The sequence below is a fragment of the Sus scrofa genome, chromosome 14, assembly GCF_000003025.6.
Source record: "Sus scrofa isolate TJ Tabasco breed Duroc chromosome 14, Sscrofa11.1, whole genome shotgun sequence".
Lineage (NCBI taxonomy): Eukaryota > Metazoa > Chordata > Mammalia > Artiodactyla > Suidae > Sus > Sus scrofa.
In genome coordinates, this window is record NC_010456.5 from 55,498,111 (window position 1) to 55,513,415 (window position 15,305).

Genomic DNA, 15,305 nt, shown 5'->3' on the forward strand with positions numbered 1-15,305 from the left:
ATTGCCATGCGCTGTGGTGTAGGTCACATATGCGGCTTGGATCTGGTGAAGCTGTGGCTGTGGCGTAGGCCGGCAGCTACAGCTCTGATTGGACCCCTAGCCTGGGAACCTCCATATGCCACGAGTGGCCCTAAAAAGACAAAAGACAAAAAAAAATAATAATTTTATAAGTAAAGCTTGTTTCTGATAGGTAGTTTGGGCTGTCAAATCAATGCATGTACCATTTTTAAAATGTGTAGTAAGATACAATCTAACTATATGATCATTATTTTCGCAATCTTTTTTTTTTAATTCCTGACATTCTGACACTGTTTGAATAGAACTGACTTTGACTTGAAAGTTATATAACTCCTTGGCATATTTGTGGACAAACTGGATCTCTGTTGAGCTGACTTATATTTATTGCTTAGATTCTAAGACCCATGAGTCTTAGCCTAAGACAGCTGAAAAATTTCGTATCTCTAGTTTGGTTTTTCTCCTTATGAGGCAAAGATTTAAAAAAAACAAAAGTCTTGAATACCATCAGGCAGACAAACAAATGGACACACAAATGCCATCCTGCCTGCAAGCGTGGTAGTGGTTGTGGCATTGAGAATTTGTATAAAAAAGCTTGTCATTTGGAGAAAAATATTCTTTGCTGAATTGCTTCGTTTAACTTGAGGTGTATGTAATCTGTTCTTTTTCAAATGCTGCTAGAGTCATACATGCAGTATTTGAAGAAGGATGTGAAAGTAATTAGAAATCAATTTGAGATCCTGGTCATATCTAACTGGGAACTTCACCAGATAATTGATTAATTGAGTTAGTGTATGCAGCAGTGACATATTTCAATACTACATGTACCTGTTTGTAAATGATGTTTCTTTATGTAAAATCTCTTGTGTGTTTTTTTCTCTTACAGGGTAATAAGAGATTTGTTTTTAAGTTGTAATGGAGTAAATCAAATAATTGAATTAAATTACTTAGATGGTATTCGGAATCACTCCTTGAAAGCATTTGAAACGCTGATAGTCAGCCTAGGGGAACAACAAAAAGATTCAGTTCCAGGTATTGATGGGACAGACCTTGAACAGAAGGAGCTGTCATCTTTAACTGTAGGTACTTCGCATAACCAGCAAGCTTACTCAGATTCTCAGAGTCTTAGCAAATTTTATGCCCGCCTCAGAGACGCTTATCCAAGGAAACAGAAGTCTGTCACCCGGGATGTTCACATCAACACGATCAACCTGTTCCTCTGTGTGGCGTTCTTGTGTGTCAGTAAAGAAGCAGAATCTGACAGAGAATCAGCCAATGATTCCGAAGATACCTCCGGCTACGACAGCACGGCAAGCGAGCCTTTGCGGCTCATGCTGCCGTGTTTATCTCTGGAGAGCCTCGTCCTGCCCTCTCCTGAGCAGATGCACCAGGCAGCAGACATTTGGTTAATGTGTCGCTGGATCTACATGTTGAGCCCAGTTTTCCAGAAACAGTTTTATAGGCTCGGTGGTCTCCAAGTATGCCATAAATTAATATTTATGATAATACAGGAACTGTTCAGAGGTCCTGAAGAGGAGCAAGGGAGAAAGGAAGGTGACATAAATGTCTACGAAAGCCAGAATCTAAACAAAACTTCTCCATCTGCGATCACTGTGAAGGAAAACTTACTATCTTTGACTATAGAAAGTGACCCCACCCCATCAGAACTGGTTAGTCTAGAAAAGAGTGCTGACAGTGTAGGTAAGTTGGAATCACCATGTATTTCTTCTGTAAATGTGCAACAAACTCCAGCTGCTGAGGCTGCTCCTGAGGAAGCAAAGGTATTTATGCATCGAGAAAGTGAGGCCTCCCTTCAGAGTATACGACTTTTGGAAGCCCTTCTGGCCATTTGTCTTCATGGCACCAGAGCTAGTCAGCAAAAGATGGAATTGGAGTTACCACATCAGGTAAAAACTTGTCCTTTGTCCAACTATGGTGGAATATATATATTTTTGTTCTAACATAATTCTGTTGTCACTTCTGTTTTTCCAAAGATTCTAAGTTTTGTGCAGTTCCTGTATGCTTAGCACAGAACCAGGGACTGTGAAGTGCATAGCAATGTATGTGACCCACTTCTTGCCCTCAAGAAGCTGATGGTTTAGTTTGGGATACAGAACCCACCTGTGGCAAATTTACCAACCCAAAAGGCATTAGCTATGTGTTAAACGTCAGATGAGTCCTAATGGATATTGCCTTTGGAAGTTCAGTCTTGGTGTGATTCTGCTTGGGCCTTGCCGAGTTCCCCTCCCAAGTCCATCCACCCATCTGCTGTCCACTGCAGATGTTGGCTGCTGAGGACTCACATCTGCACCCACATCCCAAGGACACCCTGGGCTGACCTGGGAAGGGAGCCCACAGCCAGTGACTGTTGGGTGTGGCTCTCTGGGGGTGGGGGCATTCTCTGTGGTACAGTTCAGGCTCTAGCACCTCCCATGGAATTAGGCTGGTGCTAGACATCATTCTGAAACCACATCTTTGCCTGGATTCTTCCCCTCTCATATTCTCCTTCCCTCATACCTTTACAAATCTCTCCTGAGAGCACATCTCAGCTAAAAAGGAATCCTCGGTTTCAGACGCTGCTTCTGAGGAAATTTCGAACATGGAAGATCCCTTCTTTCCTTACTCACTCCTAATTGTCCTGTCAGCCAACAGGCTTGCCTGCTGCAGCCCCAGCCTCCACATTCGCCTCCTGTCTAAGATGTCTCGATGCTTCCACAGTGCTCACAATTCAAATAGATGTGCTTTAGTGTAGCCTACAGAGCCATTCACAGTCTTGCATGCGCCTCCTTGTTTAGCTTTCCTTCCTGCTACCCCTCACTGTGCTTCAGGCAGCCACGCTGAGCTGACAGCTTCTCTAGAAGCCATTCTTTGTCATAATTTCTCTGCCTTTGTACATGTTCTTTTGCTGGCATGTTCTCTCTCTCTGCTTCCATGCCTGCTGCCTCCAGCTTGTTCTTCATTGTCCAGGTGATGCAGCCCTTCCTTGGGGACACTCTGACAGGTCTCTCAGGCCAGTTCTCTCTCTCCTGCTCTTAGAGAACTTGGTCGCTCTAGTGTGGTCATCATTGTATCTGTATGTACCTGTGTCTCACTCTGGACGGGAGAATTTCTTAAGGAAAAAGTCAGCTTCCCATCATCTTTATGGCCTCATCCCCTAATAGAGGGACATAGGCAGGCAGCAAGAGTTTAAAAACAGAGGGAAGAAGAAAGAAGGGAGAAAGAGAAAAGGAGTAGACTCTAAGTGCTTCTTAGAGTCTTAAGGAATCTCAAGAAGGAATTTCTAAAATCTAGAGATGGGTGATCAAAACTCCAAAGTTTCAACTACGCATATTTGGCATGGTACAATTAATTCATGATACATTCAAATTCAAAACCAAATATGCTGAGTAAAGCATTTGATAAATTAAAATGTTATTATTCATTTTAACAGTAGGATATTTGTATTAGCATTAGATATTTGTACAGTCATTTTAATTTTACATCAACAGCAAATACAAGGACTAGCTTTTACTAGTGAAGTTAATATTATCATTTATAGTATCACTGTTTCGTTTTTTCTTAAAGCATGTTATTAATACTCTTAGTCTCTTTCATTTTACCTTAGAACTTATCTGTGGAAAATATATTGCTTGAAGTGAGGGATCAGCTTTCCAAGTCAAAGGTGATTGAAACAGAGTTAGCAAAGCCTTTATTTGATGCCCTGCTTCGAGTTGCATTGGGGAATCATTCAGCAGATTTTGACCACAGCGATGCTATGACTGAGAAGGTATGAACAACATAGAGTTGTGTGGTTTGGGTGCGACTAGCAGAGGCAGAAGTGTGTGGGAGGGGAGTAAGATACCAATGAACGTGGTGAGAACATGTGGGCCAGGATTTTGGTCAGGTGAGTTGATGGGTCCCATCTCCATCCTCTGGGATGGGTTGTATTCACTTGGTGCCCAGGCTCATTAAAAAGCATAAGACATGCTTTTCTTCAACCTGGAAATTTACTGGGAATTACTTCTAATAAAATGGAAATGTGTTATCTGATAAGTCTTGCATATAACAGATAGTTTATTAAGTGATAATTCAGGGATGGTGATGACTCAGCTGTCTTATTTGATCCTATATTGGTACAGCTCATACCAGAACATTCTCCTCACCTTAATTTTAAATCACTCAGCATAAAAATAACTAGTTACTTGCATAGAAAATGGCAATCATAATTTTTTAATTGTTCATATTAACATTTCTTCTCAAAATTATTTTACCTTTTTTTTCTAAAACTGTGATATATATTTAATTTCCCTCCTTTCAGGTTTTATTTTTACCTTTAGTTATTTAGCTGTCACTTGTCTCTTAACTTTATATAACTTCTCTTTTAGTTCCTTCCTCTAGACATATATAGATATTTTATCATCTTCTGCAATAATATTTTGTGTTACTGTTTGTCATAATATAAAAACTTACTGAAATAACTACTTACACCTTCACTTCAGTTACCAAATCAATTGGTTAACTAGGAAATGTTAAATTTCCTTCCTAAAATGTTAAAATGCCTAGGTAGATTAAAATAGCTACCTATTGAAAAAAAAAAGTATTATTCTACCTTTTTTTAATTGCAATGATAATGTTAATTGTTGCAATGATAAAGTACTCTGAGCTTCTTTGAGTGTGTTTTCTAAAGTGAAGATATTAGTAGCACTTTTGTAAGAAAAGGAAAACTTCATGTCATAAGATATCACACAGGGAATTAATGCTGGAACTCTTGATTTCTGAGATGCTTGCATGTAGACAGTTGCAGTGTCAAATATTAAAATTAATCTGAAAAATTTTGATGTCTTCTTTGATTATCTAATTTATGAAACATTTTAGTTATAAAAATCCTATGAAAAAAATCTTTTTTCATGAACAAATATGTAAAAAAAATTTTTATTAAGTCGTAAGTATAATTCTACCCCATTCTAGTTTTTAGTTATTTCCTATTATATAACTAGAATTAAATTTCTTAGGCTTATTTTCCAATAAGACTGAAATGATCTATACCTGATTCTGTTAGGACACCTATTTTTTGAGCTGCTAATCAAGTTGTCTGAGAGATTCTGGGAAATTATGCTGTGTGAATTTCATAACGTATAGTGGTTAATATTGATTCCTAAGAATTTTTCCTAAAGAAAATATTGAGGCTGTCCTTAAAATGACTTTTGAGTAATAAATACTTTGAGTAATAAAATATTTATTAGAAATATTTTATATTTCTAGCAAAATAAACATTTTACTAGAAATGAGCAAACATTATAGCTTTTGCTTTTTGGTTACATGATCTTATAGAGTTATCAACCTGAAGAAGAATTGTCATCCCAACCTGGTGATTTTTCAGAAGAAGCTGAAGATTCTCAGTGTTGTAGTTTTAAACTTCTGGTTGAAGAAGAAGGTTATGAAGCAGACAGTGAAAGCAATCCAGAGGACAGTGAAACCCGGGATGATGGTAAAATATCACTGAAAGGATACATGTGATTGGATTTCCAAGTCAGTGTTTTTTTGGTGGTTTTGTTTTGGGTTTTGTTTTGTCTTTTTTTTTTTTTTTTGCTTTTTAGGCCGTCCGGCAGCATATGGAGGTTCCCAGCTTAGGGGTCAAATCAGAGCTACCGCTCCTGCCTATACCATAGTCACAGCAACATGGGATCCCAGCTGCGTCTGTGATATACAGCACACAGCAGTGACAGATCCTTAACCCAGCGAGTGAGGCCAGAGATCAAACCCACATCTTCATGGATACTAGTCAGGTTCATTACTGCTGAGCCACAGTGGGAACTCTGCAAGTCAGATTGTTATTTAACAAAATGGTTCATAATCATAACACTAGGATTTTGTATTGCCATACATGTAGAAATGTATTATGTCATCATTTCATTTGATCTTGACAACAAATTCTGACATTCTGGTAAGCAATTCAAAACAATAAGGTATATTTTGTTATTGCAAACATTGATCAAGTGCCTCAGAATATGGGGTAGAGGAAGTCCCTGCTTTCATATATATTCTAGTGGAAAAGATAAAACAATAGTATCAGAAATAAGCAGAATGAAGAAATAAAACAGGGTGATGTGATAGTGATTGAGTGGTCAGAGAAGCCCTCCCTGAAGTTATGTTTACACTGAGGCCTAAATAAAAAAGGTCTACCCAGCAGACATTGACAGGAAGACCACTGCCGGCAGTTTGTTACAAAGATTAAATAACACAAGGAACACAGACATCTTTTTGTGGCATCCAGAGAGGCTGTGGCATAGATTTCTTCTTAGTTCACCACAGCCCAGTGGGTCCTCAGATGGAACCACACTGCATACAAGCCTTTGTTTCCAGGCCTGCAACTTGGTAAAATGGAGAATATGGGTTGATCAGAGCCAAGGGGTTTATGGGCAGCCTCCATCTTTTATATGATGGTCTTATGACTGTGCCAGGGCTATAGTCTTCTCAAAGTTTACACTGCTTTATCTTCTGCCAAGTCTGTTTTCTCTTCCCCATTGAGTGAATGGGAATAATCACTGATGTCCTATTTAAAGAGCTTGATGGACCCATAGCAGGTGGTTTTTGTTTGGTTTTTGTTTTTTACCATAAAGAGAGTGAAAAGAACAAAGGAACAACCACAGATTTGAAAGCCACACACATGTATATTCATATAGCTTACTTGATTTATTAAACAATTTTTGTTTGCTTTTTTCCAGTTTCAAAAAATAACCGACATTAATCACTGTATAAGCATGTGTCTAGCATGATGGTTTGACTTACGTATATTGTGAAATGATTACCACAGTAGGTTTAGTTAACATTCATCATCTTGTATAGATATAGTAAAAAGAAAAGAAAACAACACTTCTCATTGTGATGAGAACTCTTAGGATCTGCTCTCTTAACGTTCCTGTATATCATACAGTGGTGGTAACTATGGTTATCATGTTGTACATTACATCCCAGGACTTAGATATCTTCTAACTGGAAGTTTGTACTTTTGGACCACCTTCCTTCATTTCCCCCTCCCCCAACCTCCTGAGCAGGTGCTTTTGAGAAAATATTCATTTAATGGTGTTAGTTTTATCACAGTATGGGCCTGATTTTATAATGGCAAATTCCTTCCCTTTTGTAAGTTTGCTTACTAGATCTTAAAGAATTTTGGTCTAGGTAGAAATTTATATATTTCTTACCTATACAAACTTTTTAAAGAGTATAGCAGTTAAATTTTCCAAAATATAATATTCAGTGAGACAATGTTTGTTACTCACTTATGAAGAAGACAGAGTATAAAATTCATCCATCCAATAGCCAAACAGTCTGTTTTCACAGAGATATGGGCAGGCAAATGAACTGCTCTTTGATTTGGGTATTTTGGGGTCCAAAAGTTTGGGATAGGGAGTTCCTGTCGTGGCGCAGTAGAAACGAATCTGACCAGGAACCATGAGGTTGTAGGTTTGATACCTGGCCTCGCTCAGTGGGTTGAGGATCCAGCATTGGTGTGAGCTGTGGTGTAGGTCACAGACATGACTTGGATCTGGCATTGTTGCGGCTGTGGCGTAGGCCAGCAGCAACAGCTCCAATTAGACTCCTAGCCTGGGAACCTCCATATGCCATGGGTGCAGCCCTAAAAAGACAAAAGACAAAAAATAAAGTTTGCGATAGTATTTTTTTCCCAATTATGTCAAATAAGTATGTTAAATCTGTATATATAAAAATTACTGTTGATAATTTTTGTAGTTCCAGTGAAGATCAAAATTACTTTTAAGGCTATTCATTTATCTTCAAAATATCCATAGATTTGATTATTCAGGATACTTATTATAATCAAAAGTCAAGTAATAAAAGGTTTTGTGAGCATCTTATTATAAATAGCATTTTTGCCATTTATCTCCTAAATGAGAACAAGATTTGAAATATGTATTCAGTGTTTAGGGAATAAAAATAATCTTTTCTTTTCCCCTTTTAGGGGTAGACTTAAAGCCTAAAGCAGAAAGTTTCAGTGCATCAAGCAGTCCACATGACTTACTTGAAAACCTCACTCAAGGGGAAATAATTTATCCTGAGATTTGCATGCTGGAATTAAGTTTGCTTTCTACCGGTAAAGCTAAACTTGATGTGCTTGCCCATGTATTTGAGAGTTTTTTGAAAATCATCAAGCAGAAAGAAAAGAATATTTTTCTACTCATGCAACAGGTAAAAGATGTATTTAGTTAAATATAATGAATATTTATCACACTCATGCCCCAATTACTCATCTCCTTACTTAATCCAACTAGTCTGAAAACTGAGATGATTATTTACCTTTTATAACACCTTAAGGTATGCTTTTAGTACAAGTGGTATGCTTTTAGTACTATTTCCCTAGTTCTCCAAAATAACATAAAAAATTAATGTTGTCATTGGCTAACTAATAAGAATCCTAATATATTTCTGAGAATGGATTTTTTTAATTGCATTTAATTTTAATATATGGTCATTGTTTTGAAAACAGAATGAAAATCAAAATGAAAATTATGTGTAATCCTACACATAGCATTCTTTTCACTTATTTAAAAATACCTAGATATGTATATACAATAGACTATCAAGTAATTTATTATGATATTACAGTTGCTTCATGCTTTCATGAAGTAAAGCTTAATTTCTTATGTTTTTGTTTTTTAATCTTCAGGGAACTGTGAAAAATCTTTTAGGAGGGTTCTTGAGTATTTTAACACAGGCTGATTCTGATTTTCAAGGTGCGTTGAAAACATTAGTTTTAAACAATTGCTTTGAAATAATTTTGTTATGTGAAATGAAGAGCTAACAGTAATGGCTTCCATCGGCATAGGGCTCTATGGTTTCACCTCTTTCGTTCCTCACAACCACCCAATGCTGTAGACATAGTGTAAGTATCTTGAATTTACAGAGAGGAAGATCTTGATTCCAAGGACTAGATGAGTTGTTTGGTCATATACATCGGAAGTGGCATTGCGAGGACTCCAACCCAGTCTAAATACTCTGTTGCTGCTTTATTCCACTCTGTACTTTCACAGATGTTTGAGAAGTTCATATAGAATATGATTATATTATATATACTAGATAGAAACCTAGTCTTTGGTTGGAGAAACCTAAATTTTGTTTGGAGAATTAAGGCTAATACTCACAAAATGTAAATTTGGGTTTGTTGGGTATTTTCTCGTGATTAAATTCAAGTTATGTGAGTTATGGCAGGCATGCCTTAGAATTGATGTGATGATACCAATACTGGTAATGTTGACTTCAGTCACCTGGTTAAGGTGCTGTTTTGCTAGGTGTTTCCATTGTAAAGTTAGTAGTTTCTCTTTATTATTCACAATTATCTTGTGGGGAGATAACTTGAGACTATGGAAATACCCCTTTTTTTAATCGTACGTTAACCCACTAATTTTAGCATCCACTGATGATTTTTGACTGAAACGGTTAATATTGTGGTGTTTGCCAAATAGTAATTTTCTATTTCCATCGTTCCTTCTTCATTTATTAATTGGAATTGTACTGAAAGGAAAAGCTTTCCTTTCTCCCCCATTTACTTATTTAATGTGTGGGTATATTTTTATTTATTGTGTTAGGCACTTTAGTGGACCCTTTGATCTGAAGATTTATATCCAACCTAGTCCTGAGAAATTCTTTTCCATTACCTTTTAATAACAGTTTATTGAGATATAATTCATATGCTTGAAATATATTTGCAGTATAGTTGAGATATAATTAATATACTATGCAATTCACCCATTTGAAGTATTCAATTCAGTGTTTTTTTAGTAGATTCAGAGTTATCAATTTTAGAACATTTTTACTGCCCCCCAAAAAACCCCATACCCTTTACCAGTCACTCCCTATTCACATTAGCCTTTCCACACACATTCCCAGTCCCCTGGCGATCACAAACTATTTCCTGTCTTATAGATTTACCTATTCTCAATATTTCACGTAAATGGAATATGTGGGGGGTTTTTTATGACTGGGTTCTTTCACTTAGCATAATATTTTCACCCACGCTGTAGCATGTCTCAGTACTTAAGGTTTAAAAAAAATTGTTTGTTTCATTTTATTTCATTTCATTTTTGATAGTTGCAACATTTATTTCAGGTTCTCTCTTGGGTTTGCTTTTTTTGTGTGTTTTTTTTTTTTCTTTTTTTGCCACACAGCCAGAATGTGGGAATTCCTGGCCAGGGATTGAACCAACACTGCACAGCAGCAGCAACCAGAGCCACAGTGGTGAGAACATAGAAGCCTCAACCCACTAGGCTATCAGAGAACTCCCTATTTTATTTTGATTTAGTGTGGATTGCTTTTTAATTTTTAATTTTATTCATTTATTTTGTCTTTTTAGGGCCACACCTGTGGCATATGGAAGTTTCCGGGCTAGGGATCGAATCAGAGCTGTAGCTGCCAGCCTACACCACAGCCACAGTAACGCCAGCTCCGAGCATGTCTACAACCTACACCACAGCTCATAGCAACGCCAGATCCTTAACCCACTGAGCAAGGTCAGGGATCGAACCTGTTTCCTTACAGATACTAGTTGGGTTCATTATCCCTGAACCACAATGGGAACTCCTAATTTTTTATTAATAGGCTCTATTTTTTAGAACAGCTTTAGCTTTACAGAGAGATTGAGCAACTATTACAGAGTTCCCAGGTTAACATTAGTATAATATATTTCTTGTAATTAATAACATATATTGATACATTAACTGAAGTCCATAGTTTATTCAGATCGCCTTAATGTTTACGTAATTTTTTTTTGTTTGTTTAAAGATCTTATCCAGGATACACATTACATTTGGTTGTCAGATCTCCTAGGTTCCTCTTGTCTGTGACAGTTTCTTAGATTTTCCTCGATTGATGACCTTAAGAATTTTGAGAACTGCTCATACTGCAGAATGGACAGTGATACTGGAATTTGATGTTTTTCTCATTATTGTGGCATCTTGCTGTGGTTTTGATTTGCATTTCTATAATGATTAGTGATGTTAATTGTGTTTTCATGTACTTGTTAGCCATTTGTATATATTCTTTGGAGAAATGTCTGTTCAAATCCTTTACCTCCCCCCCCTTTTTTTTGCTTTTTAGGGCTGCACCTATGGCATATTGAAGTTCCCAGTCTAAGGGTCAAATCAGAGCTTCAGCTGCTGGCCCATTTTATGCCATAGCCACAGAAACGCTGGATCTGAGCTGCATCTTCAACCTATACCATAGCTTGTTGGCAATGCCGAATCCTTTAACCCATTGAGCAGGGCCAGGGATTGAAAACCTGTCCTCATAGATACTAGTCGGATTCATTACCACTGAGCCACAATGGAAACTCCAGTTTACCCTCGTTTTAAGTCAGGATATTTTTTTGTTACTGAGTTTTAGAAGTTATCCATATATTTTTCTTATTAATTCCTCATCAGCTTGTGAGTTGAAAATATTTTCTCTCACTCTTTGGATTGCCTTTTTACTCTGTTGATAGTATTCTTTGATGCACAAAAGTTTTAAATTTTTATGAAGTCCAGTTTGTCTATTTTTTTCTTTTGTTGCCTGTGCCTTTAGTGTTATATCCAAGAAATTGTTCCTAAATCCTATGTCACGAACTTTTCTCCTACATTTTCTTCAAAGAGTTTTGTAATTTTAGTGCTTAAGTTTAGGTCTTTGATCCATTTTGAGTTCATTTTTGTATGGTGCTAGGTAAGGGTTCAACTTCATTCCTTTGTTTGTGGATTTCCAATATTCCCAGAAACATTTGTTGAAAAGTCTCCCCTCCCATTGAGTGGTCCTGGCACCTCTGTAAGAAATCATGATTACACTGGGATCTGGGGATATGGCTTTTTGGAGGAAAAGCATAGAGGTAAAGTGCCGTTTTCATTATATCAAGGGTACATACTTCCAAGATGATTTATGACTGTTGATATTAACCTTGATCACCTGGTTTAAACACTGTTTGTCAGATTTCTTTCCCATAAAGTTACTTTCATCCTCCCTTGCTTCATTTCTTCCTTCCTTCCTTTTCTTTCTTTTTGGCTGAATAATATTCTGTTGTATTTTATCTATCCATTCATTAGTTGATGGATATTTGGACATTTGCATTGATTTACTTTTTTTTTCCACTATGACTAATGGTGCCATGAACATTCACGTACAAGTTTTTACATGGACATATGTTTTTATTTCTTTTGGGTCTTACGGTAACTCTGTGTTTAGCCATTTGAGGAACTGCCAGACTGGTTTCCAAAGTGGCTGCACCACTCCATCCCAACAATATATGAGGGTTCTGATCTCTTCACATCCTTGCCAATACATATTTGTCTTTTTGAATTGTATCCATCCTAGTGAGTGTGAAGTGATATCTCATCATGACTTTGATTTTTTTTCCTCCTGATCGCTAATGATAAGCATACTTTCATGTGGAGTTGGCCATTTCTGTATTTTCTTTGGATTTCTTTGGGGAAATTTCTATCCAATCCTTTAACCATCTTTAAACTGGGTGATTTATGTTTTTAATTATTGAGTTGTAAGAGATTTTTATGTGTTCTAAATAAAAGCCCCATGTCAAATATGTGATCTGCAAATATTTTCCCCCATTGTTTGGCTTATCCTCTCACTTTCTAATGGTATACTTTGAAGTACAAATTTTATTTTGATGAAGTCTGGTTCATCTATTTCAGCTTTCATTGTCATGCCTTAGGTATATCTAGGAAGGTCTAACCCATGTTCACAATGATTTATTATTTTTAAAAATAATTTTCTCCTTTGCATGTTCTCTGCTTTCTTTTTTTCTAAATTCTAATTGTAATCTCATGCCTTCTTGGATTGATTTTGCATATGTCTTATCTCTTTTATTATCTACTCTCTTTTTGTACTGTATTCTGGGAGATTTCTTCGATCATAGTCCAACCTTTTATTCAATTTTTAATTTTGCCAATTACCTTTTAATTTTTAAGAGCACCTTTTTGTTTGATTGTTTTGTAGCTATTCCATTTTCATACAAGGATGTAATATTTTCTTTCACACACACATATATAGTAATTACATATATAGTAATTAACCTTTTTTAAAGATTTTTCCCTCCCCCTAATTATCCTAGTTTCTTCTGTGTTCAGCTTATCAGGTTTTTTTTATATCTTGGTTTTTCTCTTCTATGTTGCTGTTTCTTGAGTATTTTGTGAACCTTTGTTGCCCACTTCTACTGAAGAAAGCTGTTGGTGATTTCCTCTAATGTTTCGAAAGTAAATTTGTTTTGCTTTTTGGCATACACCCCGAATGGACATTCTGTTGAAGAGCTCAGAATGTGGGTGTGGATGTGCCAGTAGATGATAGGGGCTCCCAAAGTACAATAATAATGCTTTACTTTGTGAGTGGAGGGGTGGCTGTAGGGCCACTGTTACCCCATGTGGCATGTTGTGTACATTAGAAAAACGTAGAGCTTGGTAAGCAAATAGTGTCTTCATGCTAAAAAGAAGGCATACCTTCATCCAGCAGCATGGCCCAATGCCAGGGTGCATGGCCTGGTGAGTGGCATTCAGGCTTACTTCAGTTCCTGTTTTTCGCCTTGGTTAGGCAACTTGGTCTGCCTGCAGACTTGCATTTGTACTTGGTAGCTCTGATGCTCCTATCCCACCATACATCTCAGTTTTACTCTGACAGTTCATTCAGGTCTTTAGAGAAAAGTTAACAGGTCGGTGGCATAAGGGTAAAAGGTGAGTTATCTGTGCTCTACACTCAGAAACCAGGAGAGAGGTGGATGTTCACAGACAGGCCTGTTATGAACCCCTGTGTTTGCAGCCCTGTTCTTACTTCCTGTCCAGATTTTGGACTGATTGGCCCTCCATTCCTCTGAGCCTAGAGATCCTAGGCTGCAGCTTTCTCTTTTATCTATTTTTCCATCTTCAAGAAATATTTTTAAATCTCTCACTTGATGTGTTCCCACTGCCCACTGCCTCCCCTCCTTTTTTTTTTTTTTTTTTCCTGTTACAGGTTTCTTCCTTTTTGTAATTCTGTACCTTTAGTTCAGCAGCTTTTCAATAGTGAACAAAGACAAGTATATATGTATTTGTATGTATATCTCTATTCCCCTGTTTTTGAATTGGAACCTTCCCTTTGGCACATCCACTTTACTTTGATTGTACTGCTTTGTTACTCTAAAACCTTTAACGTATTTATATTACTTACAGGATAAAGTCTATGCTGTTTTATAGTTTTGTTGCAAGTTTCTTTCTAGATACATCTACTCTTAGACTACTGTATCAGTTCACTGCTTCTACAAAATGTTGCTGAATCATGGCTTCCATTCTCAAGTTTCACATCAGGATTATTTTTGTCATGTCCAAAATGGAGATAATCTTTAATGTGTAGGAATTTTTTTTGTTAGCATCAGCTGAGATAATGCATGTAAATATACTTTGATCATTGTAATGTGTGCTACAAATAATAGTTACTATTTTACTGTAAAAGGTTCTATGAATTGTACACTACCAATTATATTTCCTGCTAAACCCCATGATAAAGAAAATGTTCAAACTAATCATTATGATATTTCAGTGTTTTCATAATCTTTACTATTTCATCTAATTTTCTATTTAAGAAGTTATAGTTACAAATTAAACATTACCTGACAGTGTCAGTTTATTTAAGAAATATATTAATTTATTCATCTCTTAAAAAATAATACCTGTATTTTACTTGAATCTAACCAGCCTTTAAGAAAAAATGGTTTTATTATTTTTTTGTCAGTTGGTTACTTGGTTTAAATTGAATAATATTGCTGTTTCTTCAGCAGATTTTTGTATTATTAGATTATTTATAATACATTTAAGATATGACTATAATATTTGATCTCTGTCAATGAAATTGCTTATTCAGTTCCTTTAATTGTGTATTGGCTTTAATTTTTCTCCTCTCTCTTTAATTTAGCATGCCAGAGAGTACTGGTGGATCTTTTGGTATCTTTGATGAGTTCAAGAACATGTTCAGAAGAGCTAACCCTTCTTTTGAGAATATTTCTGGAGAAATCTCCTTGTACAGTAAATATATAATTTAACACTTTTCATTGATACCTAGTAGAATTTTTTTTATTATTTAGAAATTTCTAAGGTCCCTCTTTTGATGTAGTGATTATTATATAGTCAGCTCCATGTTATTGTGTGAGAAATTCTCAATTATTTTATTATTTGCACAGTTTTAACCATTTCACCTCTTTTAGCTAACCAGACTTATCACTGGGATCATAGTCTCTTTACCCCATGCCACCCCAATCTTTGTGCTTAAGAAATGCTAAATAATTTTCATTACTAAAG

At 36.3% G+C, this 15,305-nt stretch overlaps 1 protein-coding gene across 9 annotated transcripts in view; it reads left to right on the forward strand.

The window, feature by feature from the left end:
* Positions 1-15,305, forward strand: part of LYST (lysosomal trafficking regulator) — a 200,849-nt gene that overhangs the window by 64,948 nt on the left and 120,596 nt on the right. For all 9 annotated transcript variants that reach the window (XR_002338622.1, XR_002338623.1, XM_021073151.1 and 6 more), the window contains exons 6-11: positions 902-1,922; positions 3,620-3,781; positions 5,326-5,482; positions 7,973-8,199; positions 8,678-8,744; positions 14,923-15,032. Coding sequence is in view for 7 of the 9 variants with exons in the window: in XM_021073151.1 (XP_020928810.1) it covers positions 902-1,922; positions 3,620-3,781; positions 5,326-5,482; positions 7,973-8,199; positions 8,678-8,744; positions 14,923-15,032 (1,744 nt within the window). In the remaining 2 variants the exon portion in view is untranslated. The remainder of the gene's footprint in view (positions 1-901; positions 1,923-3,619; positions 3,782-5,325; positions 5,483-7,972; positions 8,200-8,677; positions 8,745-14,922; positions 15,033-15,305) is intronic.